General features: G+C 38.6%; 1 protein-coding gene across 1 annotated transcript in view; it reads left to right on the top strand.

Moving 5' to 3' along the window:
• Window positions 1-197: 197 nt before the first annotated feature.
• Window positions 198-23,470, top strand: part of XPO7 (exportin 7) — a 47,896-nt gene continuing 24,623 nt past the window's right edge. The window contains exons 1-5 of the mRNA XM_062597069.1: window positions 198-261; window positions 16,056-16,202; window positions 17,491-17,584; window positions 18,954-19,120; window positions 20,114-20,206. Of these exons, the coding sequence (XP_062453053.1) occupies window positions 229-261; window positions 16,056-16,202; window positions 17,491-17,584; window positions 18,954-19,120; window positions 20,114-20,206 (534 nt within the window). The 5' untranslated portion in view covers window positions 198-228. The remainder of the gene's footprint in view (window positions 262-16,055; window positions 16,203-17,490; window positions 17,585-18,953; window positions 19,121-20,113; window positions 20,207-23,470) is intronic.

Here is a 23,470-nt window from a genome sequence, read left to right as displayed (position 1 = left end):
TTTCCATGTTATTGCCCTAAAATGGGATATAGTTACTGAGTGAGAATATTCCTCTGGGATAGTGTCTGTTGTAGAATGATGAATAATTCTCTGACTTTGTGTACTGTTTCATTCATCTTGAGTTTAAGAAATCACTGCACCAATTAAAAACTGTTATCACTTGTAAGTGACTTTATTATTATTACCTGTTCTCAGTAACCTGACTCTAAACTGAAATGAAAGAATTTTATGTCCATGAGATGTAACAAGACAGATGCTGAGGTAGGTATTTCTAATAGAAAAATAAGGACTTGGGCATCTAAAGCGGAAATTGAGTAACTAGCATCCCTTTTCTTCGTTCTGCATCACCTGACTTTAGGTTCAGGCCTGGGTGTTTCAAATGCAAGAGATGAGCACAAAGTTTTCCATCTTTTTAACTGTTAAATGAGCTGACAGCGCTGTGCTCTGAGCTGGAAAATTTTCATATTTGGAGAAGTCCTGTATTTGTGTGTTGCAGTGGATTCAGGTATTCAGTAGAGGCCTCAAAATGCACTGGGTAGGATTCAAACAAAAGTTACTTCTTTCATCTCAAAACCATTTTGTGTGGGAATTTGGTGGAAAAATACTTGGATTCAGTATATGTATTAAATGAACATGAGCATGGGTTTAAGGAGGAGACATGTGAGACTGAAAATCAAGAGATGGTAATCTCATTAACCCTGTGGAAGGTAAGGCAAGAAACCTAGATAAAGAAGCTAGAATGTGTCTGATTTATATATACACATGTATATAATGTATGTGTGTATATACATATATAAATATATACATACACATAAAAAGCATGTTTTGTGTATATAAACTTATCTCTAGCTGTATTTAATTTATATAAAGAATACGCATTTAAACATATATCTCATACTGAGATGGGTTGTCCATGTCATTTCTACCTTGTGGAATTTACAGAAATGGGTTGCATCATACCTGAATGCAGCAGGGAAGAACATCAGGATTTTCTCACCAGTGTCAATGTCTCTTTTGTGTAATTCTTAAGTACTGTCTTTATGGGGGGAGAAGGGAGGTTGTTTTGTTTTAAGATTGTTTCATGGGGCAGTTCCTTCTCCATCCCTAATAGGACCCTTTTTTTCCTTCTGTACTTCTGTATTCTAAAGGGCATTGTTTTTGGCTCAAAAACAAAATCTAATTTGGCTCTAGAAATCTATAACATTCAGCTTGCTCCAGAGGAAACCCTAGAGACTGGATGTGTGTTTCCCATTTTATATCTGTGTAACCTTGCACTTGCTTGGTAAAAGAATCACGATTTAGCCTACTGCCCAACTATGAATTGCTTAGAATACTTTTTCGTTTGTTTTAGTTCAACCTTTTTTCCTTTAGTTTGTCATTGGACTTGCTGAAAGCTCTTACTAAGAACTTGGACTTATCTTAGAATAGCCCAAGGGAGTACTCAGGAACTGGGGAGGGAGAAGCGCTGGTTCAACTAAACATAGAGTTGGCAGCATTTCTTTTGCAAATTAGGCTTTTTTTAAACTATGCTTTTCTTTCTTTTTTTAACATGCTAACTGTCTGGGTGCTCAGCAACAGAGTTGAAGAAAAACTTAGTGATAGGTGTTCAGAGTTGGGTTTCCACTGAAATCTAGAAGTATATAGTTGCAGAAGCTCACGATCTCTGCAGTCAAACTTTAAAATAAAACAAAGTGGATGGATGTTACCTTTCTGTTCGAGGGGCTCCCAGCATCAGCAGTTTATTCATTGTCTACGTCTGGATTATACTTCAAAATAATCCCAGGGAGCAGGTAAGGTGCACTGTCCAACAGATAGCTACTCACAGCAGCCCCAGCTTACTGTATCTTACCTTTAGATGGATGTGTTTTGAAGCAGTCCATATGGGACAGAAGAATGTGCTGGCTTCTTTGTGATTTTTTCACACTCGTTAGCTGCCTGCTGAGAGATGGACTCAAGGTGAAATTCTAGCCTCATTGAAGTCTGTGGGAGATTTTGTCATTGAATTCAGTAAGCTGGAGTCCCACAGTTTGTTTTTAGGTAACAGTACCTTCTATAATACTTCAGATGAAGATCTCAGAACTTTTGTAATATAAAGCAAGCTTTGGATTAACCATTTGACACCATGTTATGACCAAAAAAAAAAAAAAAAAAAAAGGCAAAAAGAAGTGAAATGGCCAGGTCATGCAGTAAGTGGCAGTGCTGCAAAAGTGGTTTTAGAAGTCTGGACTCCTTTGCCTGTTTTAGTGACTGAGCTATGTTTCCTCTGATAGCTAGCACTAATACAATTAAAGAGGTCTTGTTCATTTTAATGGTCATTTTAAGAGAACACTGAATACTCTGTAGCTCAATAACATTGTTACTGTTCATAATGTCTTGTTGCCTATGCTTTTGGACAATGCACTTGTTTTCTAATGAATCTGTAGGGCTCAGGCCTACTAAAGCAGAGTTGAAGAAGTTACATTTTTGATATTTTTGAATAGTTTGTAATTTTTTTCCAGTGATCTGGTTCTGTGGTTTTGCTGCAAGAATCTAACCTTTCTTGTCAGAGAGACCAGAGTAATATATGATGCTGGTGTATCTTAGACCTTTTGTGTAGTAGTAGTAGTGCTGGTAGAATCTGACCCCTGTGAAAGTCTCTGTGCCTCTTCAGCTTTAGTGTGTAAGAGGAATTGTTTTATTCCTTTGCTCATCTAACTTTGTCATAGTTGGTTTTCTCCTGATAGTGGATTTGAAGCCCTGGGAAGGACTACCTGAAAAATGTTTTGATGCTGATCTAAATCTGGTTTGTGTAACCTCTTGGAAGTAAAGGAGTGAAGCCAGCCTGTTAAATAAAATAATAAATATAACCAGAAAATATGTCTCTATACTGCAAGCATGAAATATGTCCTACCTTTACTTATGGCTATTCATACAAAATGCGTCTGTATATTAAACTGAACAGATGTTGCTTACAGTCTCAGTAGTTCAGGTCTCCTTAAGTGAGAGTCCACTGATTGGGCAGTTAGCATGCAGCAGCTACTTCCTGGCTTTCTTTGAGTTCTTCCTGTTCTTGACTGTGCAGCATATATAGTACTTAGGACATAGTAGAGGGAAGAATTTTAATGACGTGTTTTTGCATTCAAAATCGGACTAGGATATAGCAATCTGTCTTTCATTCACTGGATTACTAGTAAGTTACTACATTTGATGTAACCTCAGATGAATACAGTTGATGATGATGGTATCTTTTTGATTGCTTTTAGTATGTGTTACCTCTAACAAAATAATAAAATACCCTGTTGAAAGAAGGTTGATAACCACTCACAAACTATCGCTACAGAAGTCCAGGGTGAAACTTGACACCTTTGCTTTTTTTTTCTCATAAAGGACAAAATGTGGAAATTTGTTTCACGGTTCTTGTTAACTAAAATGTCATGGTTTACCAGTGCAAAGCTTGTTGCCCTAATTTCAGAATATAAAATATCAGCTTTACACTCTGATGCTTAACATCTTATTTGTGGCGTACTTTGAAAATTGGGTGATGCATGATCTCTATTATAAAAGTCTTTTGAGAGTGTAATGTGTTTTGGGATGTAAGAGTTGTGTTCTGCACTAGTTCTTTAGATATGTGGGGCAAGATGTTCTATCGTTTTTGTGCAGCAGATATTGAATGGGCATCAGGAATGTGCCTGCATCTGTTAAGTTTCTCATCTTTCTCCCCCAACCTGTTGTTCTCCTCTGGAAATCAGAAGTGATTCTCCGGGCTGACAGATGAGTTTCACTTGAGAAAAGTAACATTTTACAGTCAATTAGCTGAGTGTTGTGAACAGGAAATACTTCTTAGTGGTTCTTTAATGCCTTAAACATTTTTGGGTGCAGTTTGCCAAAGATTGCACTGTCTAGTGTGTACTCTTGTTGTTTATAGCTTGTCTGGGCTGTATCTTCTGCAGCCTTGGCCGTGCTGCAGTTGAGTTCAGAGTAGAGAGACGTGCCAGGACGTCCATGCATGCCACTTGGCATATCACACTGCAGTACCTGGAACAGGAACACTAGTTAAACATTATATTGTGTGCTCCCAGAACAGTCTGGCTGCAGTGTTTCAGAGAACTGGAAACTCACCTGCTATGGGTCTTGCATGTAAATCAAATCCCTGTTTGCGATAGCAAAAAGTGATGTTCTAGCATTAGAATGTTTTTTTTCCAAACTTCTTTGCCTTGTTTAAGACTGTTCAGACTGCATACGTAGTATAAGATCACTTATTCTTTCTGCTTATGGCATTTTTATAGTTGGAAGTGTAATCGTGACTTTCTAGCTGACTCTTTAAAATTAGTTTACAGTTCTTTTAACAGAATAGTAAGTATTTGTGTATAATTTATAAATACACAAGAACAAGAAAATCAAAACAGACTGTATTTACAAGACTAGGACATGCAAATTGTGCACTGACCTGCCACTCAATTAACTACATTGCTAGTTTGAATAGTATCTTAATTTGATTTCTGGTAATGGGGAACTTGTGGTTAATGGCTCAATTCCGTAAAAGGAGAATTGAAAAAAAAAAAAAAAAAAAAAAACTCCAAATGGAAGTGAGGATGCTCTGAAGATTTGTTTCCCACTTTGGCAGGTCATAAAAACCTGTTGTGTGTATGTATCTGTGTAACCAGATAGCAAGAAAATGATAGTGAGATTGGGAGCAATTACTTTCTTTTGATTTGTTTTTTTTCGTTCCTAATTGACACAGCACCCATAATTCCCTATTAGCTTACTTTTTCTAAGACTATAAACGTTGCACTTTTTCCTAAGGGTGTTTTTTTTTGGGGGGGGGGGGGGGAGGGGAGGTGCAATAAAATTCTTCCAGCCTTCTCTCCTTTTTTTTGTGTATCCTCTTTTCTTTCAACCTTGGTACTTTGAAAGAGCTGAGCATGACATCTCTTCTGAAGAGGAAGGAGGGATCTTGATCTCTCCAAAAAGCCCAGAGACCAGTAATACTAACTTCTCTAGGCATTCAGTGACTTAGGGCAGGGCCAGAATGAAACAAGATTCATGGCTCTAAGTCCTGTTTGGAAGCCTTAGTCCTTAGTTCTTGCATTTCTTGTGTGTTTCTCTACATGTATTTTAATGTCTTTCAGGATTCAGTAATAGTCTGGGATTTTGTTGGCTGCTCAGGGCAATTACTATTGCTGTATGTTATGCTTATGACACAGAAGTGCCAAGTATCTTAGTATGTTGACACTACTATGACCATTGAGTAATGATATATCTCTCTTTTTTAACTGAATAATCTGAAGGGCTTGGACTATCTGGCACTAGTTGAGTTTTACCCTGTAATTGTAGGAACTAAAATAATGTGGTTCTAGAAATATTAAATTGATACAAAAGGCACAGCATTTTTGAAGTGTTCCATAGGTGTTTCTGTGCTGCACATTAATATGATATCTCTGTTTATAAATGAAATGGGTGTTGGCCTTCTAACTGAGCATTAGAGGACAGGCTTTAACCTGCTATCAACTGGGTTTGTTGGTAGCTCTGGAATCATGTCACCTGAGATGAGAGAAAGGGAAATACCTTCTTACTTGAACTGAATTTAATGGAACTAAATAGCCAGATCCACAAAAGCACCTGATCTAGAAATCTGAACCTTTTAATGCTGCTCTTGGCTTCAGTCAGATGTCTTTGTAATCTCTGAAGTAAAGACTCATGCTATTGCAATAGAAAGAAGAGTCAATTTTTTTTTTTCTGTTCTAACTGCCTTCCATATAAAAGGAAGGAAGATGTACTTTTTTCTGCAGCTCGTTTAACCCTTCTTACTTCATTCTCTCTCTCTACCTAGTGTCCAACAAATCTGATGGCTGATTAGGTAGAATCATCACAAAGATTTTTCTTGGTAGAGAGATGTATCATCTGGTATCTTTGTCTTGTAACAAGATCACTAGCAGTCTGTTTTTTCTCATGTCATTAAGATCAGTTTATGAAGGGAATAGCTGCCCATTTTTCTGTTAAATATCTCCACTCCAGGCTCACTTTTAAATCTTTTCCATATATATTTTTTTTAATCTGTTGCCAATAAAGGGGGCTCTGTAACCATGCTCCCTGTGGACTTGCAGTTCTGGATCTGCAAACGATCTATGTCTGTCTTGCGTTGGCATTTTCTGTAAAGCGAGGTTTTTGAGCACAGTGTTTACATGGTTTATTCCATAGCCCATTACTCCGAGTTAATTGTTCTGTTTCCTATGTTCACATTGGACAGCAATATTGTTTCTGTATCATTTAAGTGTGTTGGTTGTTTCCTATTTGAAAGCCCTGTGCTCTTTTATCATTAGTTCAGTATGTTTGTGAACATGGTGATTACAGGAGTTATAGTCCAAGGACATTTTACTGGAAAATACTAATTCTGTTTCTCTTCTAGCACTAGATAATGTCTGTGGCTGCCTTAATTTAACAAGTAAGCTGGAGATAATTTGCAGTCCTTGGATTACTTTGCTGTTCCTGGATGATGCGTCTGAGCAGTCCTATAGTAGCTTTAGTATTTTGTATGATCTGAGATGCTTCCCTCTCATTTCTTTGCTAAACAAATTGATGTCCTTAAAAGAAGAATAGAGCTAAGCCTTGATTAAAACTGTGCAGGAGTACTTATTTGCACCCAACTAAAATATTGAAAGTTTCTGCTGTGAGTCAGCAGTTTTACCAACCACTAAGGTTGTCACATTACTGTTCTTTGGGGCAGAAGCAGTTTTTGTTTCAGTGTACTGTGTAATATTATATATTGTCAGTACTAGATTATGGGAAGTGTTAGCAAATGTTAAGTTGTACTGGCTGCAAAAGCATTGTACTTCTAGATACCTACATGTGCAGATGCTAGCACATCTTTCTAATCAGTGATCTCAACTTTGTGGCAGGAAAGTTCACAGTATGGCAGTTCTGTGCCTGCTGTATAAAGATGGTACTTCAACACATAGTTGATTTCCAAATCTGGGAATTGATTCCCAGTTCTCTGGGCTGACCTAGAGAAACCCTTTGGAGTTTTGTGTAGGTGGGTTTGTTCATCACTTTGAAGTATGTATGGAGTTGCTCTAAAACATTGCACAGTAAAATGGCAGGGCTGAATCCTGAAAGAAATTCTGTTCTATCTTAGCTTGAAGGACACTTGTAGAGAAAGAAATGAGAGCTTTATTGATACCCTGAGAAATGCAGGGAGATGCCTGGAAAATACTACTGCAATAAATAGTTTTGAGATATGCTGGAAGGGCATAAGCAGGCTTGTTTTCTATTGTTAGTAGGATAAATGGAAATGGGACAATTTACTGTTCAGACTCTCTTAACAAATGAGGGTGATGAGCCATTAGACCTTGATTTTACTATGATGCATACTTATGAAGTGCATCATACTGGTCCTTGGCAGTTAATAATTGCAGTGTTCGCATAAAAGCTTTTTTTTATTTTTGGTTGGAATGCCTGACATTCATCAAGTGACCTGAGACATTCTCTTAAGCCATAGTCAGTTAAAACACCAGGGCCCTTTGACTGCTGTGATGCAAGATTGAATTTGTGCAAAACCAGTGTTTCAGAGCCTTGCTTGCTGCATCTTCTCCCTGTTTTGCTGAAAAGTAAGCAAGTAGTTGAAGAAAACTAGCAAATGTGTACAGTTTTTGATTGCAGAAGATGATATATGCTGGGCAGCACTGAAACTCGGTGCCAGTGTAGGACTGATGCAAGCCATCAGGTGCTTCATTAGAGAAGCTTGCATACCCCCTCCATCTTGTTACTCATGCTAATGCCATGGGTACTAGGAATGTGCATGTTTATTGGCAACTGTAGAAATTGGTATTTGTTCCTCTGAGGTGACACATCCTGTAAATAGTAACGTGCTTAACTACGTTGATCTACTGCATTGTTCAGAATATTTCAGCGTAGGCATTGATTCTATTGCACATCTTGTTGCATGCCCTGCAGTTTCTTGGTGCTTACAAAGTCTGACTTTGGTTATAACCTGTGGGGGAATTAGGATATTAAAATGGATGAATATGCTTGTGACAAAAATAACTGTGTTAAACATGTTACAGAATCTCTGGCTCAGGAAGTCAGTAACCATAAGACAGGATGAAGGAATGTCTTGGACACAGTTTGTCTGAAGGATTTACAGCAATGCACATCCTTCATGATAAAACCCACCAGGCATCAGGAGAGTTTGGATTGATCTTGTTAGGCCAAATACTCCATTTTGGATGTCTAAATTTGTGAGGTTATTGCTTGCCTCCTTCCCCCAAAGCAATCTGGTCTTGCAGTTCACTCATGCTTACTTTCTGGCTCTGCCATCTTGAGTATGCCAAACATAGCATGCATTTCCTCAATTTCCTGAAATGGGAACCGTCAGCATGGCTAAGTCAAACTCTGTTGAACTAAACCCGCCTAGAGCTTACTGCAGCCTTTGGATGTAAAGAGCGTTGCTTAAGCAACCATATAATACAGGATCAATTCCACAGCCATCCCCTGGGGACTCCTTTTAGGTAGCTGTTATTTTCCTTGTAGTATTTATCGTTTTAAAGATGATCACACATTGTTCATCTTCACCGTGGGGAAAACACTGAGCAATGATGAGTTTTATTTTTATCTTGTAGCATAAATGAGATTGATAGGCTGTTGGGTTTTTTCAATTTTTGAGCTTCACAGCTGCTCTCAGTGGACAAGCATCTGAGGCTAAGATCTTAAAAAGGGGTGCCTGAAGTTAAATGCCAAAGTCAGGGGGCCTGATTTCTTTGGATTTTGTTTCATCTTTTCCAAATATCAAAATGTAGCAGCAAATTGAAGTCTCTGGAAGCTACTTGATCTTGAGCTGTTTGTTGAAAATTGGGTTTTTGGCTTTTGCCTCTGGTGCTTACTTCATCTTACTATTGTTTTGGGTTAGTCTTGATAGAATCAACAGTGAATCTTTTAGAACATTGCATCTCAAAACAGAAGACCAGCCTCCTGAACCTCAGGAATGGTTAGCATGAGTCAACAGTATCGAGGGTATTAAATGTAGGTTTGTAAGTAGGGGCCTTTCTCAGGCAAACATCATATGGCAGCTACAGAGGAAAACTCATTCCTTTTCCATATTTGATATTATTAAAGAAATGAACAATAATATGACACAAAGTTAGTATGAAGGGTTGGTGAATTGACGATTCCTACTCAGGACTGTTCAACCCAAGCTTTGAGTGTTTCCCCTTGAGCCTGTGCTGCACCCGCTCAGCTGCAGGACTCTGGTTAGAAAAGAGGTAGCAGCCTGAAAACTTGCTGTATGTAGCATTTTGGTGTGCAGCAAAACTTCCCTCCTAGCTCATAGCTGTTAGGAGGAAGGAAAGTAGAAGCATTGCTAATTACTTGTCAGGTTTACTGGTTTCTGATAAACTTTCCCGTGTTGAAAAATGTTTCTACCACGTAGAAAACAATCCTTCTGGAGTAAAATACAGGGCATTTTTAATAATGCTGACTTGGAGCCAATGTCTAGTGCTTTGCACTGTTGGTGAGGATCTTCCCTGATAGTGCTGAACTTCAGTTTGGGGAGTAGGGTCAAAAATGTGTGTTTTCCTCTCCTAGGAGCATACACAATCTTCTTAGAATTTTGTTTACACCAGCACAGAGATTTAATAATAAATAGACACAGTAAAATGACCTCCAAGAGGAGATTTTGTCAACTTTCTCTATTGTGGGCACCCCTGAGTCAGTTCTCTTAAATACAAGTGGGCTAGAGAAACATGGATTTTGAAATAATGCAGAAAGGGACGTTTTAATTTTTTTAAGATGTTAATTTTAAAATAAAACCATCAGAAGCAGTTTCATTACGCATCATATGTTTTCAATAATAACCTTCTTGCTCATAAATGATGTAGTAGGGAGGGAAGACATTTTAAATATATCTCATTCTATAATGAAAACTTTAAATGAGTGACACTTAAAGGCAACGAATTTACAGAACTATGTTAGTAGGTATATGCTGGGGGCAGTGTTTGCTTCTTTATCTAATGCCTTATGTCTAGCGGAGTCCTCCAGGGCTTCTGAGGAAAAACTATGTATGCATATAGGACATAATTTTAAATGCTCATGATCCATTCTGTTCTTGGAGTTGAGGAATCTGTTAAGAGCTGTGGCTATATGAAAAATGCAGAGGCCATTTAATCCTTTAAGTATATATTTAAGACCAATCCTTCCCTTTGGTCATTGACCAGCAGTTCAAGCTGTCAGTTTACCTTGTTGTAAGGTATGAGAGAAATCTGACTGGATGGTTTTCCATTACTGCATAAAATACTTGGGGCTTATTTAGCGTGTGTTAATAGAATATGGTGTATGCAACTCCAGAAAAATCGTAGGATTTCCGTACTGTCATGAGAAGCACGTGAGAGAAACTCAGAAGTTTGGGAGCCAGTGAGGGAGGAGATTTTTTGACTTTCTGGCTGCCCCCTGTGACTCAGCAGTTTCTCATGTCAAAATAGCATCTAATTGCTGTCTCATGGCTAGAGAGCGTGGCTGCAATGTTGTTAATCCTGCCTGCTCATCTGCCACTTCACGCTGTTATGCTACTCGTCCTTAGTCTCCATGGGTGCAGCATAGGACTAGTTTCTTCTCTTAAATGGGTTATGAAACTTTGTTTTTAAAGTTGTTCTGGAGTTTTTCCACTGCAAAAGGAGCAGCGGATACAATTGGCTAATATAATTATTTGTCTTTAATGCAGTCGTTCTGTTCACTGACCACATCCCTTTCTCTTCTGTAATTTAACACAAGCACACAGCGCTAGCAGAATTCCAGGAGTGTTTCAGTGTTTTGAATACTCTGCTGTCTCATGCTTTAGTCCTTATCTAGAATATGCAGGGCTCTTGCCCTGCGTAATCATTTTACTAAATGGTATTTTAACCTGTTTAAACTGTAGATATTACCCAGTCTCTGCACTGAAATAATCCCCGCCTACTTGTTACCTCTAGCAACAGAACATCTCTGACATTCAGAAAGTGAATGCTAGCATAAAGCTAGCCTGATTTCTCCTGCCTTGAAAGAGGCAAAAGGAGCTCCACTGATCTACCATTGTATTTCAAGTATTAGGATGTGCTGAAGCTTAATGTTACAAGCCTAGAATGCAATATCAGCATAGCTTAACTGTTCTGCCTATTAATGTAACAGATAATCGAGTTGAGGCACATAAAGAGAAAAGAAATCTATTTTTAAGGCATCCCTGAAAATTGTGCTTAGAGGGTTTTCATCAGGGAAATTTGTCTGAGTGGATGCCAGCTTAGCGTGAATGTTTTCTGGCTGTTTGAGCATATTAAATTAAAAAAAAAAGTTACTATTTACAAATTTGGACAAATGCATGAAAATTCCATATTCAGACATCCACTTTCACTTTAAGTTGCCCTAGTAGGCTTTGGTATTTCTTCATATGTGCACTAAAATATTCCCCATCCTGCAGCTGCCTCTGCAGCTGCATATTTGGAGATAATCTGAGGAAGAAGTATAACAAGAATTTTAACTCGAGTATTGTCTGGACAGGGGTTCTCAGGAAAATTGACATGGCTCGTTATAGACATGGTATTGAAAGTGTGTTTTAAAACCCAGAGTGAATGTTGGTTTAATATAATGTGAATGGAGTGAACTTTTTCTCGAATGAGTTCAGGGGGCAGGTTTAGCCCAGCTGGTTAGAGCATGGTGCTGCTAATGCCAAGGTCGCAGGTTCAGTCCCTGTGTGAGCTATGCTGAGGGTTGGACTAGATGGCCTCCAGAGGTCCCTTCCAACCTTACCGTTCTATGATTTGAAGTTCTTTGATTCAGAGAGTCACACTTCTGGATAATAGAGACTAATATTTCCAAGTCTGTGATTTCTTCCTCCCCACCCCAGTCCCTCCTGCCCTCCATGCACACAGGAAAACTGCTTGAATGGTCATAGTGTCTTCTAATGGGATATGAGATGGTGACCTTCTGCGCTGTGTGGCTCAGCAATATCCTATCTTTGGCAACACCAAAGAGTTTCCTTAGAATTCCTGCTCCTATATACCTAGTCTCTCTCCCTTCCCCCCCCCCCCAAAAGGAAGAGGCAAAAAAAAGTCCACCCCAAGTAGTAACATAGCCCTATAGTGTTCTCAGTATGTGTACTGTGGAAGGCATTTATTTCATTTACTGCCCTTCTGACCAGGAACTGTAACTTCTTCAACACCGCCACCAGATGTTTTTGCTGGGGTTTTCTGAAGTAGATGGCTGAATCATTTGCTTAGCCTCTAACACAGTCTGTGTTTCAAAAGCAATTTGGGGGCAAAGCCATGGCCGTGTCAACTCGTGCATTGTTTGGAGTCCAAGCTTGCAGGGGAAGGGGGAACTCTGCTCCTGATGCATCAGAGCCATTTAATTTTTATTCCATAGGAGAGAGATTTGACCTTTTGAGTTTGGTTGCCAGCAGGAGTGTTTTTTCTTTGTTTTTATGAAGTCCAAGAATATTTTTATTGTCTCGCTTCCTTTACTACTGTTACATTCCTAGTATAGTGTGTTGTGTAGAATTGACATAACACAGCTGCTACAGGGATGTTGCTGGGGAAGAAATCGCTTGGAAACTAGTAGGAGTTTGTACCTGCTAAACGGTTAAGTAGCCGGAAGTCTTGGTGACTTTGTAGACCTGATATGTTTGGTAGAAATAATTTAACTACAGCTGCCTTCGGTTTTTGTCTTGTAAATAATTAACAAGACGGTTGTGATTTAATGTCTCTTGTGATTGTGTATGTTTGGGGGGGGGAGGATTGGCAACCACAACGTGAGGCCTACCTTGAAAGTGTTGAAGATGGAGATGCAGCTGGACCACGCAGTTGTTTGAGGCTGGCTTTTTAAAGTGGCTTTGTTTGAGTCCTTAAGGTTGCATGTTCCTTCTGTGGCTCTGAGGGAGTTAACTAACTTCAGACTGTAAGAGGGCTGGCAGCGATCATGCATTGTGCACAAACAAGGGTGTTTTGTCATGGCAGTGGCCTGTAGTGTTAAACAAAAGGAGCTGTGCTTCTTTCAACTGAGTTCAAACCAGTAGCGGAGAATTAGCATTTGTCAGAGGTGTGGAAAAAGCTCATTAATGGCAAAAATAGCATGTCTGTGCTTCTTGGAGCATTAAAACAGGATAATGTAAAACTAGGTGCAATGATCTCTTTAAAATAGATATTTTTTTCTTTCCAGATTGGTAAAATGCAATCTCTAGATCAGTATTCATTAGTTCAGTTTGTGACCACAGGCTGTGGGAAGGGTCCCCAAGAATTTAGTCCACTGTGTGTGCTCTGTGTAGGTAGTGTGATTCAGTAGTTTGCATAAAAAGACATTGCCTTATTGCTGCAAGCGTTTGCAAATGTTTTGTAAACCACAAGTTTTCTAACTCTCCCAGTATAAAGTACCAGAGTTTATATGACACTTCTCCATTTTTTTAGTTTTGCCCTGCTTTATTAGCAGGACACAAATCTGAAGAATGTCGATATATTTCTAGACGCTTTAATTGCAAAGGACTTTAGCAGAAGGACTATTGTCCAATAAATGTATTCATTACCTAGCAGAGATTTTCAGACTCTACCCTTGAATACCCTTGGCTTCTCTCCCCTCCCTTCCCCCCAAGTATTTGCTGTGAGTTAGGTTGTATTCAGGGAAGGACAAGGCAGACTGATTAGCAGACTTGCCTAGGAAGATATGCAGAGAACTGTGCGCTTTCAGGAGAGGGCAGGGTAGAAGAATTGCTTTATGCTAGCTTTCAGAATTCATAATGGTCACAAGTATTTTGGAGGTTTGGAGAGAATGATACTTTGTATATGGGCTGAAGATGATAGACATAGCCAACATCTTCCTGCAAGTAAACTCTACCACCAATTTTAAATAGACAAAAATAGACTTGTAATAAGAAATGGCAGGTGCTGCCAAATGCTTAACCAGGGTTATGTGAACAATGTTACTATGATAGTGAAGAGCTAATGGAACCGATCGATAAGGCGTTAAGGAAAGCTCTACAAATGCATGCTGCACATCCAACAGCGTGGCCACTTAGCTAATCCTGTGCACTTGCGGTGTGTTGCTGCAGCCACTGCCTGCTGCTTCTGAGATTCTGTGTGTTCAGAGAGTAACATCTGTGTTTCTGGCCGAGGAGAAATATCTACTTGTTCATTTTGTGACTTCTGTGCTTTTAATTTAGTTCCATCTTTGGTCTCCTCTACTTTCTGGTTTGGAGCATCAGTTTAAATTAGATTTTTGAGGATTTTTTCTGAGGAGCTTAAGTCCTTGGCTTTTGGCTTTACAAAAACAAAAGTGTACCTTGAACTACTGAACTGTTCTGTATGATACTCAGTAAAGTTCAGTCTGACACCTATCTCTGAACAAAAAGCCAAGATCCACAAATTCATTGCTCTTTTTACTACTCTAGAGTGGACTATGAGAGAATTCTAATTATTTGTCACTTTGCATTTTCCTACAGTGAAAACTAACTAGCCAAACAAAGAAAGCTAGAGGAGAGATCTCCTCAAAGGAATGGATGAAATGTGTTCTTTGAAAAGCAGTATTTCCCAGTACATTGTCCTTTCTAGGGCAGAGAGACTCAATAGGGGCAATATAGCAGCCCACATAGTGGCCTCATTCACTCTGGTTTATACTCTACTAGAAAGATGCCTTTTTTCAGTCACTTTAAGAAATTGAGTTGGTCTTAGCATAAACTGCCCCTTGGAGATGTTTCTGCTTTCCTGCTTTCTGGAATAGCATTAACCCAAAAATGGATCTACTGGACATTTGTTTGGCAGTCTGCCTGTTTCACTAGTGCTTCTGCTCTTGGTGCAGTGATTTTCTCTAGAGTAGTGAAGCTGACAAGACATCGTTTTCCATAAGGTACAGTTAACAGAAAACCTTTTGGAATGTGATGCAAGGCAATAAGGTGCAGTGCAGAGGTTCACTCTTTCTGTTATTTATAACACCCTTTATCTGATGATCACCTCAGCAGCAGAGCATTGAAAACTTCTGTGTATTTTTGGCCTTGAATTGCTGTATTTGTGTATAAGAAGGCATTCAGCTGTGGGCTGATGTGGTGCTTGAATTAGTCAGCTGACTGTGTAACTTGGCTTTTGCATAATAATTTCTCTTCTCTAGAAATTAGGCAACTGATGCTGTCCTCCTTTTTAAAAATGAAGAAGTCAAGGCACAAACTTATGATGTGCTTGTAATGATTTACCCCTGCAAACCTAGCATGTAGCCCTGTAACAGCTGAAAATATCCGCCTAGTCTATCAGGAGGAACCTGAGGGAATAAATACCCATCTGTGAAGCCCCTCTTTAACTAGGACACCTAAGATTTCACTGAGGAAAACCATCTGCCTGGATCACAATTTATGGCAAATATTTTCTAGTTGTTTGAGCACAGAGAATCGACCTAGTAGTTTTATTTTGGTTTTAACGTGTGCACAAAGATGCCACTCAAAGATACCACTATTCATCACTTGTTCTGCTCTGCTTTAGGTATTTTTAGCACATGTAGTGTATAAGATTTCATATGAGATCATGGAACGTTGGTGTATGTTACGGTGCCTTGTAAAGGGAATGTAAACTAAGTTTGTGGACATTTTGAAACGTTGACAAATAAAACAGACTTGACGTTTCGGGTTAGTTTTTCAGTATTTAAAATGGGTAAGTTGAGATTATCATAGTTAGAGAACACACTTGTTTTCCAGACATCTTTAGTCTCAGTTGTGGCTCACTCAGGCCTGGAAACATGTACTAGGGTACTAGGAGCAGTGTTGGAGTTCACCCCTACTCTTGGGAGACAGACAAAAGTAGGGAAGCAATGTGGTATGTTAAGTGTAGTACACCATAGAACATAAAAATACTGAGAGGTGTCTAAGCATGGATTTGTTGTCCATCTGGAGTCCTCTAAATCTAAACAGAGGTGGCTATGAAATTCCTGAGGAGGTAAATACAGGCTTCATTTAATAGGCCAAAGAACAAAATGAATTTAACATCTTTCTTTTTCATAAATGTGTGTGTATATAGATTGTGGGTTAAACTATTGCCTAACTAAACTGTAAACTTTTGTGTTTCTAATTTCTTTTTCCTGTGTTTCAGAGCCTAGCCCAGCTAGAGAACCTGTGCAAACAGCTGTATGAAACTACAGACACTGCAACACGGCTTCAGGCAGAGAAAGCCTTGGTTGAATTCACCAATAGTCCAGACTGCCTGAGCAAGTGCCAGCTTCTTCTAGAAAGAGGGAGTGTATGTAAACCCCCAAACTATCCAAAATATGTCTTGGTATTTCAGGCATTGATAATAGTAACAGCCCCAAGTTCTGATATTCACTGTTTATATTGTATAACCAGTATGCTGCAATGTATCTTAATTTGTGGACAGCCTCTGCCAAAGAAAGCATTGGCTCTGATATCTAATTATACTGCTGCAATGGTACTACGAATGGTTGTCAGTTTTAATGTCTTGTAACCTTGCTGCATTCCTCACCATCTGCCATACAGACATGACAAGCTTTAAGTTGAAAATATTATAATGGCAGTGGTATTCATAGACTGCAGTATAGGAACCACTGCCTCCTGTTGGCTTTGAGGGGAAGGAAAGATATATGTGTACAGAGGTTTCCTCTTCATAGGAGAATAAAAACAGCAATGTTTCTTCTAGAATTTTTCTGCAGAAAATTCCCCTTCCTATAGTGGTGCTTTAGTAATCTAGTGATTTTAAATGGGTAAAATTAGATCATGTGTTTCAGAATTAGTGTTACAGAGGGGATATGAAATATGTCATCAGTAAATCCTCCATAACCTTTCTTCAGCTTTTTTCTAAGTAGCCATTTGATTTTTACTTTGTGTCAGCACAAATCATGTTTAAAATGGCTTGGCTACATGATCTTTCAAGGTTTAACTTACGGCAGAGTGTACATCCAGCTTTTATATCTATCAGATGAGAGCCTTGTTTACAAAAATAGAAAACATTAAACAGCCTGTGGTAAAGAATAGGACAACCAGGAGGAGGAAGCCATGAAGAAAAGGAGTGACACTTACCCATTACAAGATACTTATACTGAGTTTTACTGTGTTCCACTGTCTCATAGTGTAATAGGTATTAATCTTTGCTGTCCCATGCTGTACTACTGAAGCCAGTCTGCTGGGTCTACTTTACTGGGTCAAGGGAAGTACCCTGGGCCTGCTGCAGCTCTGCACCTAGTCTTCCTTACTAGGTGTCATTTTGCCTCTCCTGTGTGGAGCATGCATATGGAGTACATGAACTCTTGCCTTCTGTAGCAGTTCTGTTGTCTTACTCTTTAAAAGCTTTTCCTTTCTTTCTTAAACATTTTTTTTTTAAAAAAAGTGTTTTGGTTTAACCTAGTGTGTATAGCAATACCCAACGAACGCTGTCTAGAACATTCAGACTTGCCAATTAATGCTTTAGACTTTCACTTCCAGCGAGCAGTTAGCTTAACATTCTGCTCTGCTGCTTGATCTTCTTGTTCTGAAGTGTATAGTAAACTACTGTTTGTGGGTTTTTTCCTTTACAGTCATCCTACTCCCAGTTATTGGCAGCTACATGCCTTACCAAACTTGTGTCACGCACAAACAACCCTTTACCGTTGGAGCAGCGAATAGACATTCGTAAGTTCAATTTTTCTAACCAAGCTAACCCTAATGTGAAAGATTATCATGCACACTTTAACCTGGAGTGGGAGGCTTTTGGCAAACAACTGCACTTCACTGTTGTTTGGGTATTTTAAGGTATATAATGAAAAAGCAACTTTGCTCTCAGGCAGCATCTTCATGTATATCACTAGCTAATAGATTTGAAGGCCAGATTTTTTTTTTCAGTTGTGAGGGAATGACATCTCTGCAGTCTTGTAAACAAACTGATATTGGAGCAGCTGCTCTGTTCTGTAGGAAGTAGCCTTTGCATAGAAAAGTGAGGCAAAAAGGAGTCCAAGATATCATTTAACCAAGTGATTGTGCAAAGTCATGCTTTATCTCATAATTATTCCATAACAATCTCTTGCTTACAAAGAAAAAATCTTAAATCCAGTGAGTAAGAACATTTCTTTTGTATTTCTTCTTGTTTGCTTTTATATTTCACAAGGTATGTAGGATTTTTTCTCTGTTTTTCTCTTTCAAATCATTGAAGGAGATCTCGATAAAGTTTGTGAGTCAAGTTTTTTTTTTTCTGTTTCATAATTATCCCTGCAAGATTGACCAAAACTCATCAGTTTCATAGCTCTGCTGTTGTCAAGGGATCATTAGACTCAGACTGAGTTCTTATCATGGCTTGCCCTCTGAAGAATGGGAAAAGTTAGAATAGAAAGCAGCTTTAAAAATAAAGGATTCTATGATCCAAGTCTAAAATCAACTCTTGCTTTAAAGACTAGGGAACATTCCCGTGTCCTGTTTAACTAAACAGTGATCAAGCATTTGGGATCACAGAGTAAGAGCAGCTCTGGTTGCTGTGATACATATCTTCTGGAATATAAAATATATATGGTCCTTGACTCTCCTGAGGGCATGATTTCAAAAGTGCAGATCCTTCGTGGGGGTCTCTGAAATACCATTTAGAGCATTTCAAAATGGAACAGTCAGTCTTTCACAGTACACTTTCCTGGAGAATGACTGATACTTCCTTTTTTCCAAGGAAAGTGTCAGAAAGCTATTCAGTCTTTTTTTTTTTAAAAAAATGTGGTAGATGTTCAGACCTGAGAGGTCTTCAGAGCTTGTCAACCTTTTCTTGTTATTTGCATGAACTTGCAAAGGATCAAACTTCACCTGATTATACAAAATAAATTGAGGGCTTTTCGGGAGAACTCTTACCTGAGTCTCTAACCACTTTTCAGATTTGTTCTGTTGTGTTTATCTAATCCAATACTGTGCTGATCTTTTTTCTTCTGAAACAGTCTCCTAAAATACACTCTTTCCTAATGCAGTGTCAGTCTAATCTCATCTGCAAAATTTTTGTCTACAGATATGCCTCTTCTCTGTATTTCAGGGAACTATGTGCTCAATTACCTTGCCACTAGGCCAAAGTTGGCAACGTTTGTTACACAAGCACTAATCCAATTATATGCCAGGATCACAAAGTTGGGCTGGTTTGACTGTCAGAAGGATGAATATGTCTTCAGGAACGTGATCACAGATGTCACAAGGTTTTTACAGGTCAGATTTTTTTTTTTTTTTAGATAAATACCTACCTTGGTAGGATTTGAAAGGTCACATATTTTCAATTATTATCTTATACCTTGGTATCCTTTGTCTAGACTTCAATGCTTTTTTTTTTTTTTTTTCCTATTGAATAACGACTACTGAAGCTGAAAAGCCAAAAAATGACCTGTCCTACTAGTTGTCATAACTTTGTGTGGCAGAGATTTATTTCTGGAAACTGCCACCATTAGTATTTGATGGCATGACAAGACAAGTCTTCCAGCATTCTAGTAGTGCAATTCTTTTTTCAAGCCCTCAAACTTAAATATATCGTGCTGATTAATGCAAAATAGTAAATAAGTGAACTTATTATTTAAGAAGAAAAGATGTGCCATTTACTTCAAGGGTGATAGATCTGTGAAAGTTGGTTTGGATTTTTAGTTAAGTTACAGGGTCCCTTCACTGGAAGATAAGTTGTTTTTGTCAGCAGTAGAATTGTAGGGCTGGTGTGTGGTGAAATTTGATCAGCTGCTACTCATGTTTTTCACAGTCTGTATTAAAAATATACATGTATATATATTTTGCAGAGTCTTCATTTGGCATCTCTAATTTCTGCACCTTTTGCCACAGTTGCCATCAAAATTAAGCAAGTTGCTAAAAATTTGGCATAAAAATAAATCTTTTCAGGTTTAGGGATAATACCAAAAGTGTTGATAAACTATTAAATAAAAGAAGCCTGTCTTTATTAGCTCACTTTACCAAACCCTCAGAAACCTTTGTATTGTTAGCAACGTAAAATATTTTAAAAGCACATTTAAAAAGCACATTTAAAGTTTTCTGTATTTGGAATTGCTCGCAGGGCTTTTTCCAGTCATGATACTGCAAAGATGAAACATTAGACAAACATGTCCGGAAATCATCTGAGCAAAAGATCTTTGAATGACAGCGAAGCTTAATGAAAACAGCCTGACGCTAACCCTAACCCTTGTTCTCCTTTTCTTTCATCAGGATAGTGTAGAACACTGCATCATAGGAGTGACAATCCTGTCCCAACTAACTAATGAAATTAATCAAGTAAGTGCTACAGCCTTCCTCAGTGAAGTAAGTGTCCAATTTTCTCATTCATATTGCTGTGTCCTGTGTGTCTGTGCTTCTGTGCTTTTTTGGGGGGAGGTGTTAAGCAGTCCTGTGTTTTTGTAATATGATACTGTTACCGCTTGTGCTATGGAGAATTATTTTGCTTCCCTCTGGCATCTTCCATCTTCTGTCATATTTTGGTGTAGTCTTCTGAGATTGAAAGGGTAGCAAAAATGATGAGCAAGTGGTGAAACCTACCTAGGGAAGATAAGGTCCCAAGCTTGAAGACTCCATTAGTGTCTTTTGGTTTCGACTCCATGCATTGTTTCAGCTTAGAGCATTCTTGTGTCAAGAAGTGAATAGAACATGCCATCCTCAGTGTTGCCAGAGAGAAAATACAGAGAATCTGTCAAATTCTGCAGACTTTAAGTGTCCTTTCATTTAATACCAAATTTCCCAGTGTTACCAACAGGCAGTTCTCAAATAACATGGCTTCATTAGGATCAAATACTGTATCCCTTGTACAGCCCTAGCCTTTGAGAGCTGGCAGAAAAAAAGACTGGGCGCACAGAGTCCTTGGTGCAGCACCCAGTCATGCAGGCTGCAGCAGGTTGTACCATTTTGATGTAGAAGTCTTTACAGGTTGGTTAGATTTTTTGTGTTCTGTGGAACCCTCTATATGGCATTTTTTTTGTATGTTTTTCTTTTGTTACATTGAAAGTTGGAACAAGTGGCATTACTTGATGCCATCTAAGCTTATGTGATTTCCTAGTCAAGCAGACTTTGCCATGGCAGTGCTGATTGCTGTTGCTGTCCTAAGAAGTGACTTGGAGTGGGTTACCATTTATGGAACTGTTTCTAATTTTGCTGAAAGGACCAAGAGTTAACTGGGGGGAGTGAGGGTTTTGATTTTAATATTTTACTGAGGAAACTAACTTTTTGTTTTTGCTAGTGTATAGATTAATCCTGGCACGGGAATGGGATCCTTGCATGGGATTTGAAGGCTTATTATAAATTGTTTTCAGAACTGGAAACGTGGGAAGAGGCTTTGTCCTCTTTGTCCTGGTTAGAGCAAAGCACCTATTCCTTTTGCTGGAACTGATGAAGTTCAGCACCTCTGAGCATTTGGGAGCTACTAAACAGAAATTCTCAAGCCTGTAATGTAATCCAAGTGGTTTCTGTAACCATTACATACCCAGAATTGACTTTCATTCTTTAAGGCTGACCTTGTCAGTAAATCAAATCCTGTAGCTCTTCTCCTAACTCTTATGCAGTGTGTAACTACTGTTACAATTTCCTTACATAAACTTTTGTCAGATTCTAACTCACTCTACACAGAGAGCCAGTCCTTCATTTCCTCATATCAAGGATGAGAGCAAATCTCCTTACCTCTGTGAATCAGTACACATCTGTCAGCATCTTCGTACAGGGCTGTGACTCCTGCTCGCAGGAGAAGGAACAGCACAAACTCACCTATTTCAGTTCCAGAATCTTTACAGAGTGATACTTATTTAAGCAATGAAGATAGCAGGAGATTTTTGATCAAAGTCTATCTTGGATATTAAATCTACCACAATTTACTACTCATTTTCATAAATATGCTTTAAGCCAGCAATTGCACAGGGCGGGATTCAGTGACTCATCTTAGAACATCTAAAACTGCTACTACTTGCAGAAGTAGAACTGTTAACATGCCTGCTCATTAGAGTGGGGTCATGTACATGCATGTGGCAAAACACACACCTGTGGGGCTTCTCATCAGCATTTTTGTGATAATTTTTTAAACTTCTGATTATGTTATGTGACAGCCAAGCTTGCTAAAGCTTTGTTTCCTAAAGCTTTTATTTTAAAAAGCTCATAGTACAAATAAAATAGAGCACTAGTAACTCTTGTTGAAGTATGAGTTTTCATCCTAAAGTACTGCACAGATTTGCTCAGAAGTACTGAAAGTGTCCACTGATTTGTACTATGTGGCATTATGGTGGAGAAAAGAGAATTTGTGGCTGACTTGCCACAAGCCTAGAAATATGAAATTTTTAATAACCATGAAGCAAATAACTAATGCTACTTTTCATTAAGAGCCTGAAATCTAGTAGCGTGACCCAAGGAATGATAGACCTATGGTTAGAGCATCTGACAGATTTGGGGTCAGTTCTGATCTTCTACCAACTACTGTATTGTGCAGGGCCTCTCTCATCCATAAAATGAGACAAGAGCGTTTGCCTCCTTCAAAGGTCACTGTGAAGGTTAATTACGTTAAAATGAAGCCCACAGCATTTAGGACTTTATAGATAGCTGCAATGTTGGATGAAATGTGTGTATAACCAAGATTAGCAACAGGCTAGTAACAAAAACACGAACAAAATGGAGAGTCAAATTGTGTGCATGTGCACTGGGATGCAAGTGTTCTTGGACTTCCCAAATGTACTACAGTGACTTGCTGCCATGAAATAACTCATCTTGGGCGAGTGGCAAGTTATGTTTTGCCAGCCTGTGCTGAAGTAAATTGAAAAGATACAAAGTATCACTTCGGTCTTCTCCTCTGCTGAGAAAGTGGTCTACAAAGTGATACAGCCTGTGCTGCTGGCAGCCTCTGCAAGTCAATGTTTAGAATGCATTAGTTGAATTGATGTATGATTTTTGTTATGCTGTTTAAGATCATATGTGTGTATATGTCTCCCAGATCATATGTCATCTTTTATTCTAATATGATTAGAGGTCCAGTGCTGGAGCTTGTAACGGATGTGACAAAGTCTAAACTGACTGTCACTGGTTAACTCTCCTTGTAGTTTTCTTCTCATCTGTGCAGGTTCAGGAGAGGATATGTAAGTGACCTTATAATTACTAGTAGTTGACCATGTATCTGCCCAACGGCTTCAGGTAGGATTTAACTCTTAGGAATTTAGAGCATTTTAGAAAGTCATATTCAAGTTTCTAAATGATTTAAGTGCTGTTTAAAATACTACCTTTAATTGTGCTTTGGAAGAGTAAAGTTAGAGTAAAATTGTTCTACTTTGTAGCAGGGATGCAGTGGTACTGTGCATTGTAAATATATATGTAGAATATTCTGTCGTAAGTCAGTAAGATGATTTTTAGCAGTGGAAAGGTTAAGGGCAGTGAAAGAACCATTGCTCTATAATAAAAGCATATGCTACAGTGATAACATGTCCCTTTAGTTTAGCCAGCTGGTGTAACATGGTTCTGGGGATGGGAAAACCTTGATGTTCCAGTACTTTGACAGGGTTCAAGTATTCTGCTTATCTTGTTCTTTTTTTACCAATAACATCT

Source organism: Rhea pennata, chromosome 28, assembly GCF_028389875.1.
Source record: "Rhea pennata isolate bPtePen1 chromosome 28, bPtePen1.pri, whole genome shotgun sequence".
Classification (NCBI taxonomy): Eukaryota; Metazoa; Chordata; class Aves; order Rheiformes; family Rheidae; genus Rhea; species Rhea pennata.
The sequence above is the reverse complement of the archived record's forward strand: the minus strand, read 5'-3'. Positions and strand labels throughout refer to the sequence as shown.